The sequence below is a fragment of the Myotis daubentonii genome, chromosome 15, assembly GCF_963259705.1.
Source record: "Myotis daubentonii chromosome 15, mMyoDau2.1, whole genome shotgun sequence".
Lineage (NCBI taxonomy): Eukaryota > Metazoa > Chordata > Mammalia > Chiroptera > Vespertilionidae > Myotis > Myotis daubentonii.
In genome coordinates this window covers 4,097,703-4,114,888 of record NC_081854.1, presented here as the reverse complement: position 1 = coordinate 4,114,888, position 17,186 = coordinate 4,097,703, and the positions used below count along the sequence as shown (strand labels likewise).

The window sequence follows — 17,186 nt, the reverse complement described above, 5'->3', positions numbered from 1 at the left end:
TAGAATATAAGGAAAATGTAAAGAATCAAGTCCTGGTTGTTTAAAGCTCCCATGAAAAAGCCAATGATCTGTAGGAAATAAAAGTAAGTCCTTCATTTTCTAAAGCAAACCCAAACTAACAAGAGGGACATTTCCAGATGTGAAGTGATGGTCTTTGAACAACTTTCATTAAATCACTGCTAGAAAAAAAAAAATTCACTGCTACACCCTTGTTCCTGAGAAAGGGAGACTATTAACTCTACAGCGAGGGGAGCACCTCTGCCATGTGACCGTCAGGTGGACTGAGACAATGGGCATCAGGTGACTGAGGCACACGGATGGTCAGGTCACCACTGCTGTGACATTACTGCCAAAAATACCTCAGTAAATAAATATGTGGAAATGATCACAAACATTAGTTTTTCCTAGTGCCAATCCACCTGTACCGCTCATGTTCTGTATGCTAACAGTGCATTTACCTACCAAGTCTCTCGTACTACAATAATAAGCAAGTTTCTTCTATTTGCCCTTTTTTAAAAAATATATATATTTTATTGATTTTTTACAGAGAGGAAGGGAGAGAGATAGAGAGTTTAGAAACATCGATCCAGCTGCCTCCTGCACATCTCCCACAGGGGATGTGCCCGCAACCCAGGTACGTGTCCTTGACCGGAATCGAACCTGGGACCTTTCAGTCCGCAGGCTGACGCTCTATCCACTGAGCCAAACTGGTCTCGGCTATTTGCCCTTTTTTTCAGAACTTTCCGAGCTATTCTGAGCAGTCAGATGTGCATCTTCTTATCCCTGATCTAGAGCTGATGCTGCAGCCACATGAAACTAAAACCTGCATTTGCTTTCTTCACTGATACCTCAGCCTCTAATAAGAGGGATATTTCCAGCTTCTGACCCCATCCCAATATGGATGTTAGACATGGCTGCCTTCCAAGTTTGATCTGTCACAAAAGGGACATTTTGAGTAGTTGAAAGTTTCTGATTAAAGGTAGGAATGCGTCCTGAATGCTTCCTCTCCCAGTTCCCCTCCCTCTCCCTCTCCCCTTTGCTTCTCTCTCCCTTTCCCTTTTCCCGTTCTCCCTCTCCTTTTTCTGCCCCTACCTCCCTGACTTCCATTCTTGAAAAGTCAATGGAAATAGGTAGAAAAATATCTCCTCAGGGGAGGATTTACAACCATACAAATTTACAACCACAGCTGGGGAGGGTAATAAAATGCATGCAGACAAGGCTCCGGCACAATGGAGGGGAGTATAACCCAGCCAGTGTGGCTGAGAGGTAGAGGGCTGATCCATATACCAGGAGGGCAGGCTTAGATTCCTCGTCAGGGCACACTCTAGCCTTCAAACTTCATACTCAGTGCATGCAGGAGGCAGCTGACCCATGATTCTCTAACCTAATTGATGTTTCTCTCTCTCTCTCTCTCCCTCTCCTTTCCATTCTGAAAGCAATTAAAAATATATTTTAAAAAGACAAGAAAAAAAGAAGAAAAACACAAAAAAGAGAGAAATATAAAAACTGCTGACATTGACTGTGATGACTAAAGTAAGAAAATAAGGAAAGAAAAACAACCTGCAAGGGCAAGAACGTCAGATGTAGAGAAATAAATCACCAGATGTCAGAGGAAAAGCAGGGTCCCAGATTCAGGTCAAGGGCATGTAGTTGCAGGCACATCCCCAGTAGGGGGTATGCAGGAGGCAGCTGATTGATGTTTTTCTCTCATCCATGGTTCTCTCTACCCGTCTCCCTTCCTCTCTGTAAAAAATAAATAAAATATTTTTTAAAAAAGAAGGAAAGAAAGATATGACCTCTTTAGAAACCTATTAGCTAGACTAAGCCAGACCAGAGGATTATGTTTAACCTATACAAGTATTTAATTGCTTTAGGACAATAAAATATCACCCCTTAGTATTGCCACCTGAAGCCAGAAAACACACCATATATAATAAACAGATAAACACATAAAGACAATCCATTCTACAAAGATGGTGAAAGACTTGTACACTGAAAATGACACAGCAATGTTAATGAAAGCAGATACAAATAAACTGAAAGACATTCCTTAATATGTCCAAGTAGCTACACAATAAATAGATTACCTACGGAAATTCCCAGGCAATTTTGGCTGTAATTTTGGCAAAAGAGATCCGGGAGAGGCTATATACTTCAAATATAAGAAAGTGGGATATTCACTTTTTTACCCTGAAAAACATTTTACAAAGCAAGAGTAATCAAGTGGGTGTGATCCTGGATTAACACAGATCCATACACCAATGGAACGGAGGGGAATGCCCCGACATAAACCCTGATGAAACCTCACCTGCATCAAACAGGAGCCTTCTCTGTGGGAGAGGATACAATCCACAGGGGCAAATGCAACCTCCAGAAATGATGTTAAAAGTGATCTCCAAACTTCAGACATTCCTGTGGATTTCCTCCTTAAAACTGACAATGGAATGAAACACTCTCTGGCAATGGTGTCTGCTTGTCCACATTCCTCTCCATTCCCAATGGTGACGTTTGGAAGTCAGTGACTCACACATTTAGCTTCAAATCTATAATAATAAAAGGGTAATATGCTAATTAGACCAGACATGCTTCCTCACAAAGCCAGGGCTGTGAGGAAAGCCGGAGTCTGGCTGTCTGCCAGCAGAAGGCAGAAAGCCCAGGTCCCGGGTGCCAGAGGGAAGATGGTACTGGTGGCCGGGGAAAGGAAGGCCTACTCTTGCATGAATTGGTACATCAGGCCTCTAGTCCTATCTAATAATAGACAAACATGATAATTAACCGTATCTCCAACACGATTCCCATTGGCTAATCAGGGTGATCTGCAAATTAACTGCCAACCAAGAGGGAGGCAGGCAGCCAGGCAGCTGAAGTGAACAGGAGGCTTGCTTGCTCCAGTGATGGAGGAAGCCAAGGTTCTCCGTCTGCCGCTGCCAGGCTCTGAGCTGCACTCTAAGAAACAATGATGCAATTATAGAAGCTAAACAAACCCCAGATACCTGCTTTCAGTCAGCGGGGCCTCAGACAGCAGGGCTGCAACAGTGTTTCAATTATAGAAGCTAAACAAACCCCAGATACTTGCTTTCAGCAGCCGAGGTCTCAGCACTGAAGCTGGGCCTCAGAGCTAAAGCCGACTCTCAGCTCCAGTGACAGCCATAGAAGGCAAATAAATCCCAGAATAAAACAAAAAGAAAAAAAGGAGAGGTTGGGAGCTTCAGTCACCCGCCAGCCTGAAAACGGCCCTCAGCCCCTCACCCAGACTGTCCAGGCACCTCAGTGGGGACCCCCACACTAAAGGGGGTGTGACCAGCTGTAAACAGCCATTAGCCCCTCATCCAGGCTGGCCAGGAACCCCAGTGGGGACCCCTCCCTAAAGGGGGTGTGGTCAGCCTGAAAACAGCCCTCAGCCCCTCACCCAGCTGGTCAGGCAACCCAGTGGGGACCCCCACCCTGATGGGGGTGTTACCACCCTGCAAAACAGCCATCATCCCCTCATCCAGTCTGGCCAGGCACCCAAGCGGGACCCCCACCCTGATCTGGGACAAACTTCAGGGCAAACCAGCCAGCCCCCACCTGTGCACCAGGCCTCTATCCTATATAGTAAAAGGATAATATGCAAACTGACCCTAACAGCAGAAGGACTGGGAATGACTTGTCACTATGACACACACTGACCACCAGGGGGCAGACGCTCAATGTAGGAGCTGCCCTCTGGTGGTCAGGGAGCTCTAACATGGGAGGAGCTCTGCTCAGCCACAAGCCAGGCTGATGGCTGCCAGTACAGCAGTGGTGGTGGGAGCCTCTCCTGCCTCCTCAGCAGCACTAACGATGTCCGACTGCGGTTTAGGCCTGCTCCCCGCTGGCAAGTGGACATCCCCTGAGTGCTGCCGGACTGCCAGAGGGATGTCTGACTGCCATCTTAGGCCCAATCCCCCGGGGAGCAGGCCTAAGCCAGTAGGTGGTCATCCACCGATGGGTCCCTGACTGCGAGAGGGCACAGGCCGGGCTGAGGGACCCGCCCCCGTGAGTGCACAAATTTTTGTGCACCGGGCCTCTAGTATATTATAAAAGCAGTAAGAAAGCCCGAGCTATTTTGGCTCAGTGGATAGAGTGTCTGCCTGCAGACTGAAGGGTCCCAGGTTTGACTCTGGTCAAGGGCATGTACCTTGGTTCAGGGCACATCCCCAGTAGGGGGTGTGCGGGAGGCACCTGGTTGATGTTTCTAACTCTCTATCCCTCTCCATTCCTCTCTGTAAAAAATAAAAAATATATATTTTTAAAAAAGCAGTAAGAAAAATATCCACGTGTGTTGGAATCTAACAGTTGAAAAGGGTTATGTCAAGAGCTAGTTTGCCCCTCCATCCCCCAGCCATGTAGGCTGATGTTGGTAGTGAGGCTGAAGCAACTCTGCAGGAACTGGGATCTCAGTGAGGGGCTGGAGGTGGGGAGGGGCTTGAACACAGGAACATGACGAAAATTGAAATTCATGTAAGCACTTTCATTAAATAAAAAGTTGCAATGGTCTGTGTGAGGATGAAGAACTAGAAAGTGAAACCACAACTCTCCCTGGGTAGATGGGCAATTTCATACTCACACCAGCAGGCAGCCTTTCCTGCTCCCTTCCTCAATCCCCACAGAGACCAAGACTCAACATAGCTGAGTTCTAGAATCTTTCAGAGGGACTTGACCTGGGATATGAGACTTGGATGACTAAGACAAGTGATCAGTTAGGACAACAGCATTGCTTAAAAATAAACCTTTTAAAGAAAATTGTGATAAAATGCATTACTAAAACAAATGTGTCCAACACCTGAATTAAATTGCCTTAAATACTGTTTTTGCACTACACACCTCTTATTATTTTGCTAGAGGTCTGGTGCACAAAAATTTGTTCACTTGGTGGGGGGGTGGGGGAGAGGTGGGGAGGGAGTCCCTCAGCCCAGCCTGTGCCCTCTTGCAGTGTGGGACACCCTTGGGAGATGACCACCTGCTGGCTTAGGCCAACTCCCGGGGAATTGAGCTTAAGCTGGCAATCAGACATCCCTCTGGCAGTCCGGCAGCACTCAGGGGATGTCTACTTGCCAGCGGGGAGCAGGCCTAAGATGCAGTCGGACATCCTTGGCACAGCTGAGGTGGCAGAGGCTCCCACCACCACTGCTGAACTGACAGCCATCAGCCTGGCTTGTGGCTGAGCAGAGCTCCCCCTGTGGGAGTGCCCTGACCACCAGGGGGCAGCTCCTGCATTGAGCGTCTGCCCCCGGTGGTCAGTGTGTGTCATAGTGACAAGTCATTCCCAGTCGTTCTGCTGTTAGGGTCAGTATGCATATTACCCTTCTATTATAAAGGATAGAGGCCTGGTGCATGGGTGGGGGTCTGCTGGTTTGCCCTGAAGGGTGTCCTGGATCAGGGTGGGGGTCCCTACTAGGGTGCCTGGCCAACCTGGGTAAGGGGCTGATGGCTGTTTGCAGGCTGGTCAAGCCCCCCCGAAGTGGGAACCCTCACTCCATGGAGGTTTGGCCAGCTTGGGTGAGGGGCTGACAGCTGTTTTCAGGCTTGCCACACCCCATTATGGTGTAGGGTACCCACTGGGGGGCTTGGCCAGTCTGGGTGAGGGGCTGAGGTCCATTTTAAGGCTGGACAGGCTCCCCTGGCAACGAAAGCTCCCACCCTCTTCTTTTTTATTTTTTTATTCTGGGATTTATTTACCTTCTATAATTGAAACTTCGTATCCTTGAGAGGAGCTCAGAGTTGGCCAGGGCGGGTGGGAGGGAAGCTTGGCTTCCTCCATCACCAGGGGCAAACCAAGCCTCCTGCTCACTCCAGCTCTGTGGCCACAGCCAGTTGAAAGCAGGTATCTGGAGTTTATTTACCTTCTATAATTGAAACTGTTGCTTTGAGTGGAGCACAGAGCAGGCCACGGCAGGCGGGAAGCTTGGCTTCCTCCATCACTGCAGCAACCAAGCCACCTGCTTGCTCCAGCTCCGTGGCTGCCAGCCGCCATCTTGGTTGGGTTAATTTGCATATAGTTGCTCTGATTGGCTGGTGGGCATGGCTTAAGGCATAGCGAAGGTGCGGTCAATTTGCATGTTTTCCTCTTTTTTCATATATATATTTTATTGATTTTTTTACAGAGAGAAAGGGAGAGGGATAGAGAGTTAGAAACATCGATGAGAGAGAAACGTCGATCAACAGCCTCCTGCACACCTCCTACTGGGGATGTGCCTGCAACCAAGCCCTTGACTGGAATCGAACTCGGGACCTTTGAGTCTGCAGGCTGACGCTCTATCCACTGAGCGAAACCGGCTAGGGCTGCATGTTTTTCTTTTATTAGAGCAGACAACAGCACAGATCTTTAAGGCAGAAACTATCAACCCCATGATTTCACACATACACCATGAATAAAGCAGCAGTAGCAAGTGATATGGGAGTAGAATCACATTATTATTTCCTTTTCAAAAGACTTCAAATGATTTCAATATAAATGAAATTACACTCTAAGTAATTGTACACATAAACATGAATTCTTTGAATATATTCAAGTATACAAACATTACCTAACAACATTTAAAGTTTGGAGTACACTGTGCATACTGATTTAGGGCTATACCTGAAAGGCATTTTGGCTATTGATCTAGTGTGAATTCCGTGACACTTTAAACTCATAATCAATTAAATACTTGGATTAAGTTTTTACATCTTTAAAGCCAATATAAGGCGTAAATTCCTTGGAGATTTGAAAACTGTATGTTTTAAACAAAAGTCCTTCATCCTATATGAAAAACGTAGAATTTCTGCCCAATTACAAAGCCTGATAAGACTGGGGCTGTAGGTCCAACTATATGATTTCCCACATTCTTCACTTTTAAGGTTTCCCTCTAGAATAAATTCTAAGGTGAGAAATAAGCTACGGATGCCGATTAAAGCCTTTAGGACAATGTTTCCATTTGTATTGTTTCTCTCCAGTATGAATTCTGATGTCGGGTAAGGTTTGCATACTGAGTAAGCTTTGTCACATTCTTTATATCTGCTGGGCTTCGATTCAGTAATAATTACCACAGATTCTATAACATATAAATGAGGATCTACACTTGGAGATATCCCTCAGAATTTGTAAGACCTTAGCATTCTCAATGATAAAGCACGGTTAAATCTTTGGATGATAACTTCATATTTTTGCTGTTTCTCTTTAGAATGCTTTGTAAAATGTTAAGTCTGAACACAGGTTAAAGGCTTTCTCACATTTTCTAGTTTAACGCTTACCTCTACTACAGTGGTTCTCAACTTTCCTAGTGCCATGACCCTTTAATACAGTTCTCCTCATGTTGTGGTAACCCCAAGCACTATTTTTGTTGCTACTTCATAACTGTAATTTTGCTGTTAGGAATCGTAATGTAAATATCTGATATGCAGGATGTATTTTCATTGTTACAAATTGAGCATAATTAAAGCATAGTGATTAATCACAAAAACAATATGTAATTATATCTGTGTTTTCCGATGGTCTTAGGCAACCCGTGACAGGGTTGTTCGACCTCCAAAGGGGTCACAACCCACAGGTTGAGAACTGCTGCTCTACTAGAAAATCTCTAATGTTCAGTAAATTTTGAGCTGTGAGTAAAGGCTACAGTCCATTCTCTGCATTTATACAGTGTCTGTTAGGAAGTCTCTAAGATAAAGTTATATCTGAATGGCTTTTAAAAGCTTTTTTACATTTTTCACATTCATAAAGCTTCTTTCCAGCATGAATTCTGTGATATTGAGCAAATTCTCACTGCTCCTCCAGGACTTATGACACTACACACATATGTAAGACTTCACTCCAGTATGTATTCTCTGATGCTTAGTAAGTGCTGAGGAGCTGACAAAGGATTTGCCACATTCTGTACATTTATAAGGCTTCTCTCCACTATGAACTCTCTGATGACAAGTAAGAGATGAGGACCTGGTAAAGGCTTTGCCACATTCTTTACATTTATAAGGCTTCTCCCCTGTGTGAACTGTCTGATGATAAATAAGGGATGAGGATGTGGTAAAGGTTTTGCCACATTCTTTACATTTATATGGCGTCTCTCCAGAATGAATTCTCTCATGTCTAGTAAGGTGTAAGGAGCAGCCAAAGGACTTGCCACATTCTCTACATTTATATGGCTTCTCCCCCGTGTGAAAGCTCTGATGTGAAGTAAGTGATGAGGAACTGGTGAAGGCTTTGCCACATTCTCTACATTTATAAGGTTTCTCTCCTGTATGAACTCTCTGATGTCTATTAAGAGAGGAGAAATCACTAAAAGCTTTGCCACATACTCTACATTTATACGGCTTCACTCCAGTATGTATTCTCTGGTGCTTAGCAAGCGCTGAGGAGCTGACAAAGGATTTACCACATTCTGTGCATTTATAAGGCTTCTCTCCAGTATGAACTCTCTGATGATAAGTAAGGGATGAGGACCTGGTAAAGGCTTTGCCACATTCTCTACATTTATATGGCTTCTCTCCTGTGTGAATGCTCTGATGTGTTGTAAGGTATGAGGAACTGGTAAAGGCTTTGCCACATTCTCTACATTTATATGGCTTCTCTCCTGTGTGTACGCTCTGATGTGAAGTAAGGTATGAAGAACTGGTGAAGGCTTTGCCACATTCTCTACATTTATAAGGCTTCTCCGCAGTATGACCTCGCTGATGCCTAGTAAGATGTGAGGACCGACTAAAGGCTTTGCCACATTCTCCACATTTATTGAGCTTTTCTCCAGTATGAACTCTCTGATGTGAAATAAGGTATGAGGAAGTGGTAAAGGCTTTGCCACATTCTCTACATTTATAAGGTTTCTTTCCTGTATGAACTGTCTCATGTCTACAAAGAGAGGAGGCCTGACTAAAGGCTTTGCCACATTCTCTACATTTATAAGGTTTCTCTCCTGTATGAACTGTCTCATGTATATAAAGTGAACAGGACCGACTAAAGGCTTTGCCACATTCTCTACATTTATAAGGTCTCTCTCCTGTATGAACTGTCTCATGTCTACAAAGAGAGGAGGACTGACTAAAGGCTTTGCCACATTCTCTACATTTATAAGGTTTCTCTCCTGTATGAACTCTCTTATGTCTATAAAAAGAGGAGGAATCGCTAAAGGCTTTGCCACATTCTCTACATTTATAAGGTTTCTCTCCTGTATGAACTCTCTGATGGGTATTACGAGAGGAGGAAAGGCTAAAGGCTTTGCCACATTCTCTACATTTATAAGGTTTCTCTCCTGTATGACCTCGCTGATGCCTCCTAAGTTTTGTGAACCATCTAAAAGCTTTGCCACATTCTCCACATTTATGGGGCTTCTCTCCAGTATGAACTCTCTGGTGCGTAGTAAGGTGTGAGAACTCTCTAAAGACTTTCCCACATTTTCTACATTTGTAGTGTTTCTCTCCATTGTGAACTTTCCGATGTTGACGCAGGTTTGAAGCGTGAAGGAATCCTTTACCACAGTCTGTACATTTATAAGGCCTATCTTCAATATGAACGCTTTGATGATAAGTAAGATTTGCATAGTTGATAGAGGATGTGCCACATTCTCTGTATTTATAAAGTTTCTCTCTAGTGTGAATTCTCTGGTGAATGCTAAGAGTTGAGGGCCAGCTAAAGGCTTTGTCACATTCTGAACATTTATAAAACTTTTCACCCATGCGAATTCTATGATGTGGAGTATGTCCTGAGGACTGACTAAAGCCTTTTCCATTTTCCCTGAGTTTATAACATGTTGCAATAGTATGAATTCTTCCCTTATGTACAACAAGAGATGAATGACATTTAAAGGCTTTGCCACATACTTTACATTTGTAAGGCGTCAGTCCAGTTTGAATTTTCTGATTTAGCATACAAGCTGAAGGCCAATTAGATGTTTTACCAGAATCTTTACATTTGTAAAATTTTTTTCCACTATGGATTTTTTTCACTTTATTTGTCTTGAATATTTGACTGGAGATTATACCACGAGGATTCCATTTGTAAGCTTTCTCCCCAGGATGAACATTCTCTTGTTCAGTGTAATTTGGAGACTGCTGAAAAGACAAGACACATTGAATTCCATTGTGTGTCTTCTCCACAATAGGAATAACTTCACATATTTTGTGATTGCAGCTTGGGTCACAGACTCTTCCACTTTTATAATGCTCCTTTGCAAGCTCGCTTCTCCGATGACTACAATATGACTCTTGCTTAAATTCTTCCCAATTTTCATTCCATTGATAACTTCTGTCCCCATTATGTGTACTCTGGTAGTAATGGGAGATGGAAAAACCTTTACTGACAGTTATTTCATTAAACAGTACACTTGTTCCATAAAAACCATTTTGTGATACTCATTAAACTAAGATAGTTGTGTAACAAAAGCTCTCCTAATTTATTAAAAACATAGACAAATTTAAATACAAAACAATAATTGTCAGAGGAAGAATGAATCCTTGTTTAAAAGACTGCCAGCCCTAACCTGTTTGGCTCAGTGGATAGAGTGTTGGCCTGCGGACTGAAGGGTCCCAGGCTGGATTCCAGTGAAGGGCATGTACCTTGGTTTCAGGCACACCCTCAGTAGGGGGTGTGCAGGAGGCAGCAGACGAATGTTAACCTCTCATCGATGTTTGTAACTTTCTATCCCTCTCCATTCCTCTATGTAAAAAAAATCAATAAACTCCATAAGAACAACCAAAAAAAGATTGCCAAATTGCCGAGCCAGCAAGATTTGATAGTTGAGTCTCAAAGTTTGAGCCAGAAAGTCGGTTCCATTCCCCATAAGGGCACAAGCCTCAAGTTCGGAATCAGTCCCCAGTGTGAGGAATGCAGGAGGCAGCCAGTCAATGATTCTCTCTCATCAAGGATATTTGCCTATCTCTCTTCATCTCCCTGCCTCTTTGAATCCAAAAAAATAGATTTTGAATAAAAAATATAATAAAGGCACTAGCTGGTTTGGCTCAGTAAATAGACCTTTGGCAAGCTGACTGAAGGGACCTAGGTTTGATTCAATGGCACATGCTCAAGTTGCGGGCTCCATCCTCAGTAGGGGGCATGTAGGAGGTAGCCAATCAATGATTCCCTCTCATCATTGACGTTTCCATCTCTCCCCCTTCCTCTCTGAATTCAATAAAAATATATTTAAAAGTGATAATAATCCTATATAATAAAAGCCTAATATGCTAAGTGTCCGGTCCTCTGGTCATCCATTCATCTAATCAAAGAATAATATGCTAAGGCCGCTCAACCGCTCACTAAGAGAAGCACTGACCTCCAGGGGGCAGACGCTCAGACCAGTAGGTTAGCTTGTTGCTGGCGTCCGTAGATCGGGACTAAACCAGATAGGCCGGACACACCCTGGAGCCCTCCCATGGTACCTCTACAGCTCACCAACTTCCCGCATCCGTCCCCAGCCCCAATGGTGCACCGGTGGGGTCCTTGGTCTGACCTACACCCTCTTGCAATACGGGATCCCTCAAGGGATGTCGAGAGCCAGTTTCAGCAGAATTCTGCAGGCCAGGCTGAGGGACACCACTGGTGCACAAATTTGTGCACCAGGCCTCCAGTTATAACAACAACAAGAACAACAATAATAATAATGATTGCCCAATTGCGCATATTTAAATTTTATAGGTATATTGTAAATCTCTACATTTTAGAAATTATTGCATGAAAGTTTAATCCCACCCTACATCTTACAAAATTCAAATGATTATTTACACTACACAACATGTGAACTCCTACTTTATCCAGATTTCCTTTCCAAGAATGCATAACATTAAAAGTTGTTTTCAACCTTCACATGCAGAAACACCCTGATCTGCCAATGTAACTGACTTTAAAGTGGAAGGTTTCCCAAATGCATAATACACTTCACCTCTTTAGGTAACAACAATTTTACTATGAGAACTGTTCCAGATTAGTTCTGTTTATACTAATAACCTCTGTTCTCATCATACTCTTCTTCAAATACTGAGACCTCCATTAAGTGTACATTATCAAAGCGACACCTTTTATATCTTACCAGTATCAATTCAGAGAATAAATCTTGTATTCTGGTCTTGGGCATAAAGGCATGGGCATCTTCCGATGACATAGCTGAAAGAAAACGAATTTTCAGTTTTGACAATCAGGTGGTGAGAGCACTTTGATGTTACCAGCAACTATAAGCCAAATGACATCTTTGAGTACTCCAAGAGGTAGTGAAGGGTTCAAGGAAAGCTCTAGATAGGTGCAATGAGGAAAACTCACCTCAAAGAGGGACAAAGAAGAGAAACAAAGATGGTGGCATAGGTAAACACTGGAAATTGTTGCCTCATACAGCCACTTCAAAAATACAACTAAAAGACAATATGGACACCATCCAGAACCACAGGAAGGCTGGCTGAGTGGAAATTCTACAACTAGAAGGAAAGAGAAAAGCACACTGATACTCAGGGGAGGTGCGGAAGTAAAGTGCAGAGGTACAGAAGCGCGCGGAACAGGCTGGCAACTGAGGACACAGTTGTTTTTTTCAATCGGGAGGGAGTCTCAAGCTCCCATCTGCTCTGAACTCCATTTCTGGGCAAGTCTCTGGGGACCCAGAATCATACAGGGAGAAACTGGACTGTATGGCATCGGTCGGAACTCGAGGGCTGCTTTCTCTCAGAGGTACTTGTAGCAATTACCGGGACACTGAGACACAGGGCCTTTTAGGGTGACTGAGGAGCAGCCACAGCTGCTTCCTTTGCCCTGTTAATCCCAAGACCCCACCCCACCCAAACTGTGTGCAGAGGCTTTTGCATATGAAAGGCCTGGCCCTTGGCAATCTGAAAATTCCCTAAAAAACTGCAGCTAGGTCAGAGAGACCCAGAACTTCCAAAAGAAGGCTCAAGGCCCCACAGCAGCTTGCATTGTATCAGAGCTGGGCCTCATCTGGGAACCTCTAAACCCCAAACAAAGAAGAGGAATCTGAGGATCTCTCCAAAGCTCCTGCTGGGTAGCCTCAGGAAGAGGATAAATTAGCATCTCCTCAGAGATCCAAGAGCCAGTGTACCCAGTGGTCAGAGTGAGACCATCCAGATTACAACTCCGCAGATTCATAAAGAACACACTCAGGGGGCAGACGAGGTGAGCACCAAAGACCCACTGAAGCAAGTCTTGCCCTGGAGGGGTGTCTCCAGCACAGAAGTTCTCCCACTGCAGACACAGCTGATTCTCACAGCCAATAGGCCTGGAGGTTAATTCCTCCCAGTGATACCTACAACAATCAAGGCTTAACTACAACAAGACTGTGCACAAAGCCCACAAAGGGGTGTACCAAGAGTGTCCACCTCAGGTAATTGGGGAGGCTGAGCCACTGGGCCCTAGAGGACACCTAGCACAGAAAGCCACTCTATCAACACAGGTAAGCATAAAAAATGCAGAGACAAAGAAACAATTTACAAATGACAGAAATACAGGAAAGAAAACTACTGGATATAGAGTACAAAACCACACTTTTAAGGTTTTTCAAGAATTTTCTAGAAAACGCCGATAAATTTAGTGAGACCCTCAAGAATAGTGAGACCCTCGAGGTTATGAAAAAGGACCAACTAGCAATTAAACATACACTGACTAAAACAAACAATATTATAGAGAGTTCCAACAGCAGACTAGAGGATCACAAGAAATAAGTCAAGGATATGAAATATGAAGAAGCAAAAAACGCCCAACTGAATAAATAAAAAGAAAAATGAATCCGAATATATGAAGATAGTGTAAGGAGCCTCTGGGACAACTTCAAGTGTACCAACATTCAAATTATGGGGGTCACAGAAGAAGAGAGACAGCAAGATATTGAAAACCCATTTGAAGAAATAATGACAGAAAACTTCCCCTACCTGGTGAAAGAAATAGACTTACAAGTCCAGGAAGCACAGAGAACCCCAAGCAAAAGGAATCCAAAGAGGACCACACCAACACACATCATTATTAAAATGCCAAGAGCAAAAAACAAAGAGAGAATCTTAAAAGCAGAAAGAGAAGTACAGTCAGTTACCTACAAGGGAGTACCCATACGACTGTCAGCTGATTTCTCAACAGAAACTACGCAGACTCAAAGAGAGTGGCAAGAAATATTCAAAGTGATGAATAACAAGAACCTACAACCAAGATGACTTTACCCAGCAAAGCTATCATTCAGAATTGAAGGTCAGATAAAGAGCTTCACAGATAAGGAAAAGCTAAAGGAGTTCATCACCACCAAACCAGTATTATATGAAATGCTGAAAGGTATCCTTTAAGAAGAGGAAGAAGAAGAAAAAGGTAAAGATACAACTTATGAACAACAAATACACATCTATCAACAAGTAAATCTAAAAATCAAGTAAATAATCTGATGAACAGAATAAACTGGTGAATATAATAGAATCAGGGGCATAGAAAGGAGTGGACTGAATATTTTTTTGGGGGGGAAAGGGTGTGGGGGGTGTGGGAAGAGACTGGACAAAAATCGTACAGCTGGGAGAACCAAGATGGCGGCATAGGTTAACGCCGGAATTTGCTGCTTTGAACAACTACTTCAAAAGTGAAACTAAAAGACGGAAGGGACATCACCCAGAACCACAGGAACGCTGGCTGAGTGGAAGTCCTACAACTAGGAGGAAAGAGAAACGCATATGGACACTCAGAGGAGGCGCAGTGCTGAAGTCAAATTCTGAGGTGCAGAGTGCGCGGAGCGGGCTGGCGGCGGAGGGCGCGGTTGGCGTTTTCAATCGGGAGGGAGTCGCAGACTCTGAGCTCCAGATACAGTCTTTAGGGACCCAGACTCAAACGGGAGAAGCGGGACTGTCTGGCTTCGGTCAGAGCGAGTGCAGCTTTCTCTCCCAGCTTTGCAGCGGGTGCTGGGACTCAGAGAGGCAGAGCTCCTGGGGACAGGACTGAGAGCCGCCATAACTGCTCTCTCCGGCCCACCCTGTTGATCCTGTGGGACCCGCCCCGCCCAAGCCCTGCACAGAGGCATTTGCCGGATAGCCTCAGGCAAAGGCTAGATTAGCACCGCCCTAGAGGACAGAAGTTCTCTCACTGCTGACACAGCTGATTCTCATAGCCACTTGGCCTGGAGGTCAAACCCTCCCTGGTACTAGCTACCACAATCAAGGTTTAACTATAAGACTGCGAACAAAGACCACTAGGGGGTGCACCAAGAAAGCATAACAAAATGCGGAGACAAAGAAACAGGACAAAATTGTCAATGGAAGATATAGAGTTCAGAACCACACTTTTAAGGTCTCTCAAGAACTGTTTAGAAGCCGCCGATAAACTTAATGAGATCTACAAGAAAACTAATAAGACCCTCGATGTATTATTGGGGAACCAACTAGAAATTAAGCATACACGGACTGAAATAACGAATATTATACAGACTCCCGACAGCAGACCAGAGGAGCACAAGAATCAAGTCAGTGATTTGAAATGCGAGGAAGCAAAAAACACCCAACGGGAAAAGCAAAATGAAAAAAGAATCCAAAAATGCGAGGATAGTGTAAGGAGCCTCTGGGACAGCTTCAAGCGTACCAACATCAGAATTATAGGGGTGCCAGAAGATGAGAGAGAGCAAGATATTGAAAACCTATTTGAAGAAATAATGACAGAAAACTTCCCCCACCTGGTGAAAGAAATGGACTTACAGGTCCAAGAAGCGCGGAGAACCCCAAACAAAAGGAATCCAAAGAGGACCACACCAAGACACATCATAATTAAAATGCCAAGAGCAAAAGACAAAGAGAGAATCTTAAAAACAGCAAGAGAAAGTAACTCAGTTACCTACAAGGGAGTACCCATACGACTGTCAGCTGATTTCTCAACAGAAATTTTGCAGGCCAGAAGGGAGTGGCAAGAAATATTCAAAGTGATGAATACCAAGAACCTACAACCAAGATTACTTTATCCAGCAAAGCTATCATTCAGAATTGAAGGTCAGATAAAGAGCTTCACAGATAAGGAAAAGCTAAAGGAGTTCATCACCACCAAACCAGGATTACATGAAATGCTGAAAGGTATCCTTTAAGAAGAGGAAGAGGAAGAAAAAGGTAAAGATACAAATTATGAACAACAAATATGCATCTATCAACAAGTGAATCTAAGAATCAAGTGAATAAATAATCTGATAAGCAGAATGTACTGGTGATTATAATAGAATCAGGGACATAGAAAGGGAATGGGCTGACTATTCTTGGGGGGGAAAGGGGTGTGGGAGATCCGGGAAGAGACTGGACAAAAATCGTGCACCTATGGATGAGGACAGTGGGTGGGGAGTGAGGGCGGAGGGTGGGGCGGGAACTGGGAGGAGGGGAGTTATGGGTGGGGGGGGGGGAAGAGGAACAAATGTAATAATCTGAACAATAAAGATTTAATTAAAAAAAAAATCGTACAGCTATGGATGAGGACAGTGGAGGGGGGTAAGGGCAGAAGGTGGGGTGGGAACCCAGTGGAGGGGAGCTATGGGAGGAAAAAGGAGGAACAACTGTAATAATCTGAATAATAAAGATTTGATTAAAAAAAAAAGATATATGCATCCCTATCTTCATAGCAGCACAATTTACAATAGCTAAGATTTACAATCAGCCTAAATGCTCATCAGCAGATGAATGGATTAAACAACTTTGGCACCTCTACACAATGGAATGCTATGCTGCTGTAAAAGGGAAGGAACTCCTACCATTTGCAACAGCATGGATGGAGCTGGAGAACATTATGCCAAGTAAAATAAGTCAGAGAAAGATAAATATCACATCCTCTCACTCATTTGTGGATTATAATGAAGAACATAAACCAATGAAGAAAAACAGATGTAGAGACAGAGAAGCATCGATCAGATGCTCAAAACCCAGAGGGAAGGTAGGGGAGGGTGGGGGTGAGGAGGAGAGATCAACCGAAGGACTTGTATGCATGCATATAAGCACAAGTGATGGATGTGGACAACAGGGGGTGAGGGTGAGGGCAGGATTGGGTGAGATGAGAGGACATGGGGGGATAAGGACACATTTGTAATATCTTAATCAATAAAGGGGAAAAAAAAGATAGATAAGAATTCCTGACATTTATTTGTGGTAAATAAATAATAAAAAACATAAAGCACATATGTACATACGTCAAAATGACGGAACTTTTTTTTTTAATAAATAAATGGGAGATGGTGATGTAACCACAAAAAAAAAAAAGAGGGACAAAGAGTTGC

At 43.8% G+C, this 17,186-nt stretch overlaps 3 protein-coding genes across 3 annotated transcripts in view; all 3 read right to left on the bottom strand.

Moving 5' to 3' along the window:
* LOC132216108 (zinc finger protein 383-like) overlaps positions 1-5,879 on the bottom strand; it is a 115,912-nt gene extending 110,033 nt beyond the window's left edge. The window contains exons 1-2 of the mRNA XM_059665199.1: positions 5,865-5,879; positions 2,309-2,543 (exon numbers count right to left, since the gene is read on the bottom strand). Coding sequence (XP_059521182.1) covers positions 2,309-2,410 — 102 coding nt within the window. The 5' untranslated portion in view covers positions 2,411-2,543; positions 5,865-5,879. The remainder of the gene's footprint in view (positions 1-2,308; positions 2,544-5,864) is intronic.
* Positions 1-17,186, bottom strand: part of LOC132216109 (zinc finger protein 665-like) — an 84,006-nt gene that overhangs the window by 54,231 nt on the left and 12,589 nt on the right. Inside the window, exon 3 of the mRNA XM_059665200.1 lies at positions 12,012-12,085. Within this exon, the coding sequence (XP_059521183.1) occupies positions 12,012-12,085 (74 nt within the window). The remainder of the gene's footprint in view (positions 1-12,011; positions 12,086-17,186) is intronic.
* LOC132216075 (zinc finger protein 91-like) overlaps positions 1-17,186 on the bottom strand; it is a 114,386-nt gene that overhangs the window by 84,654 nt on the left and 12,546 nt on the right. The window lies entirely within an intron of this gene.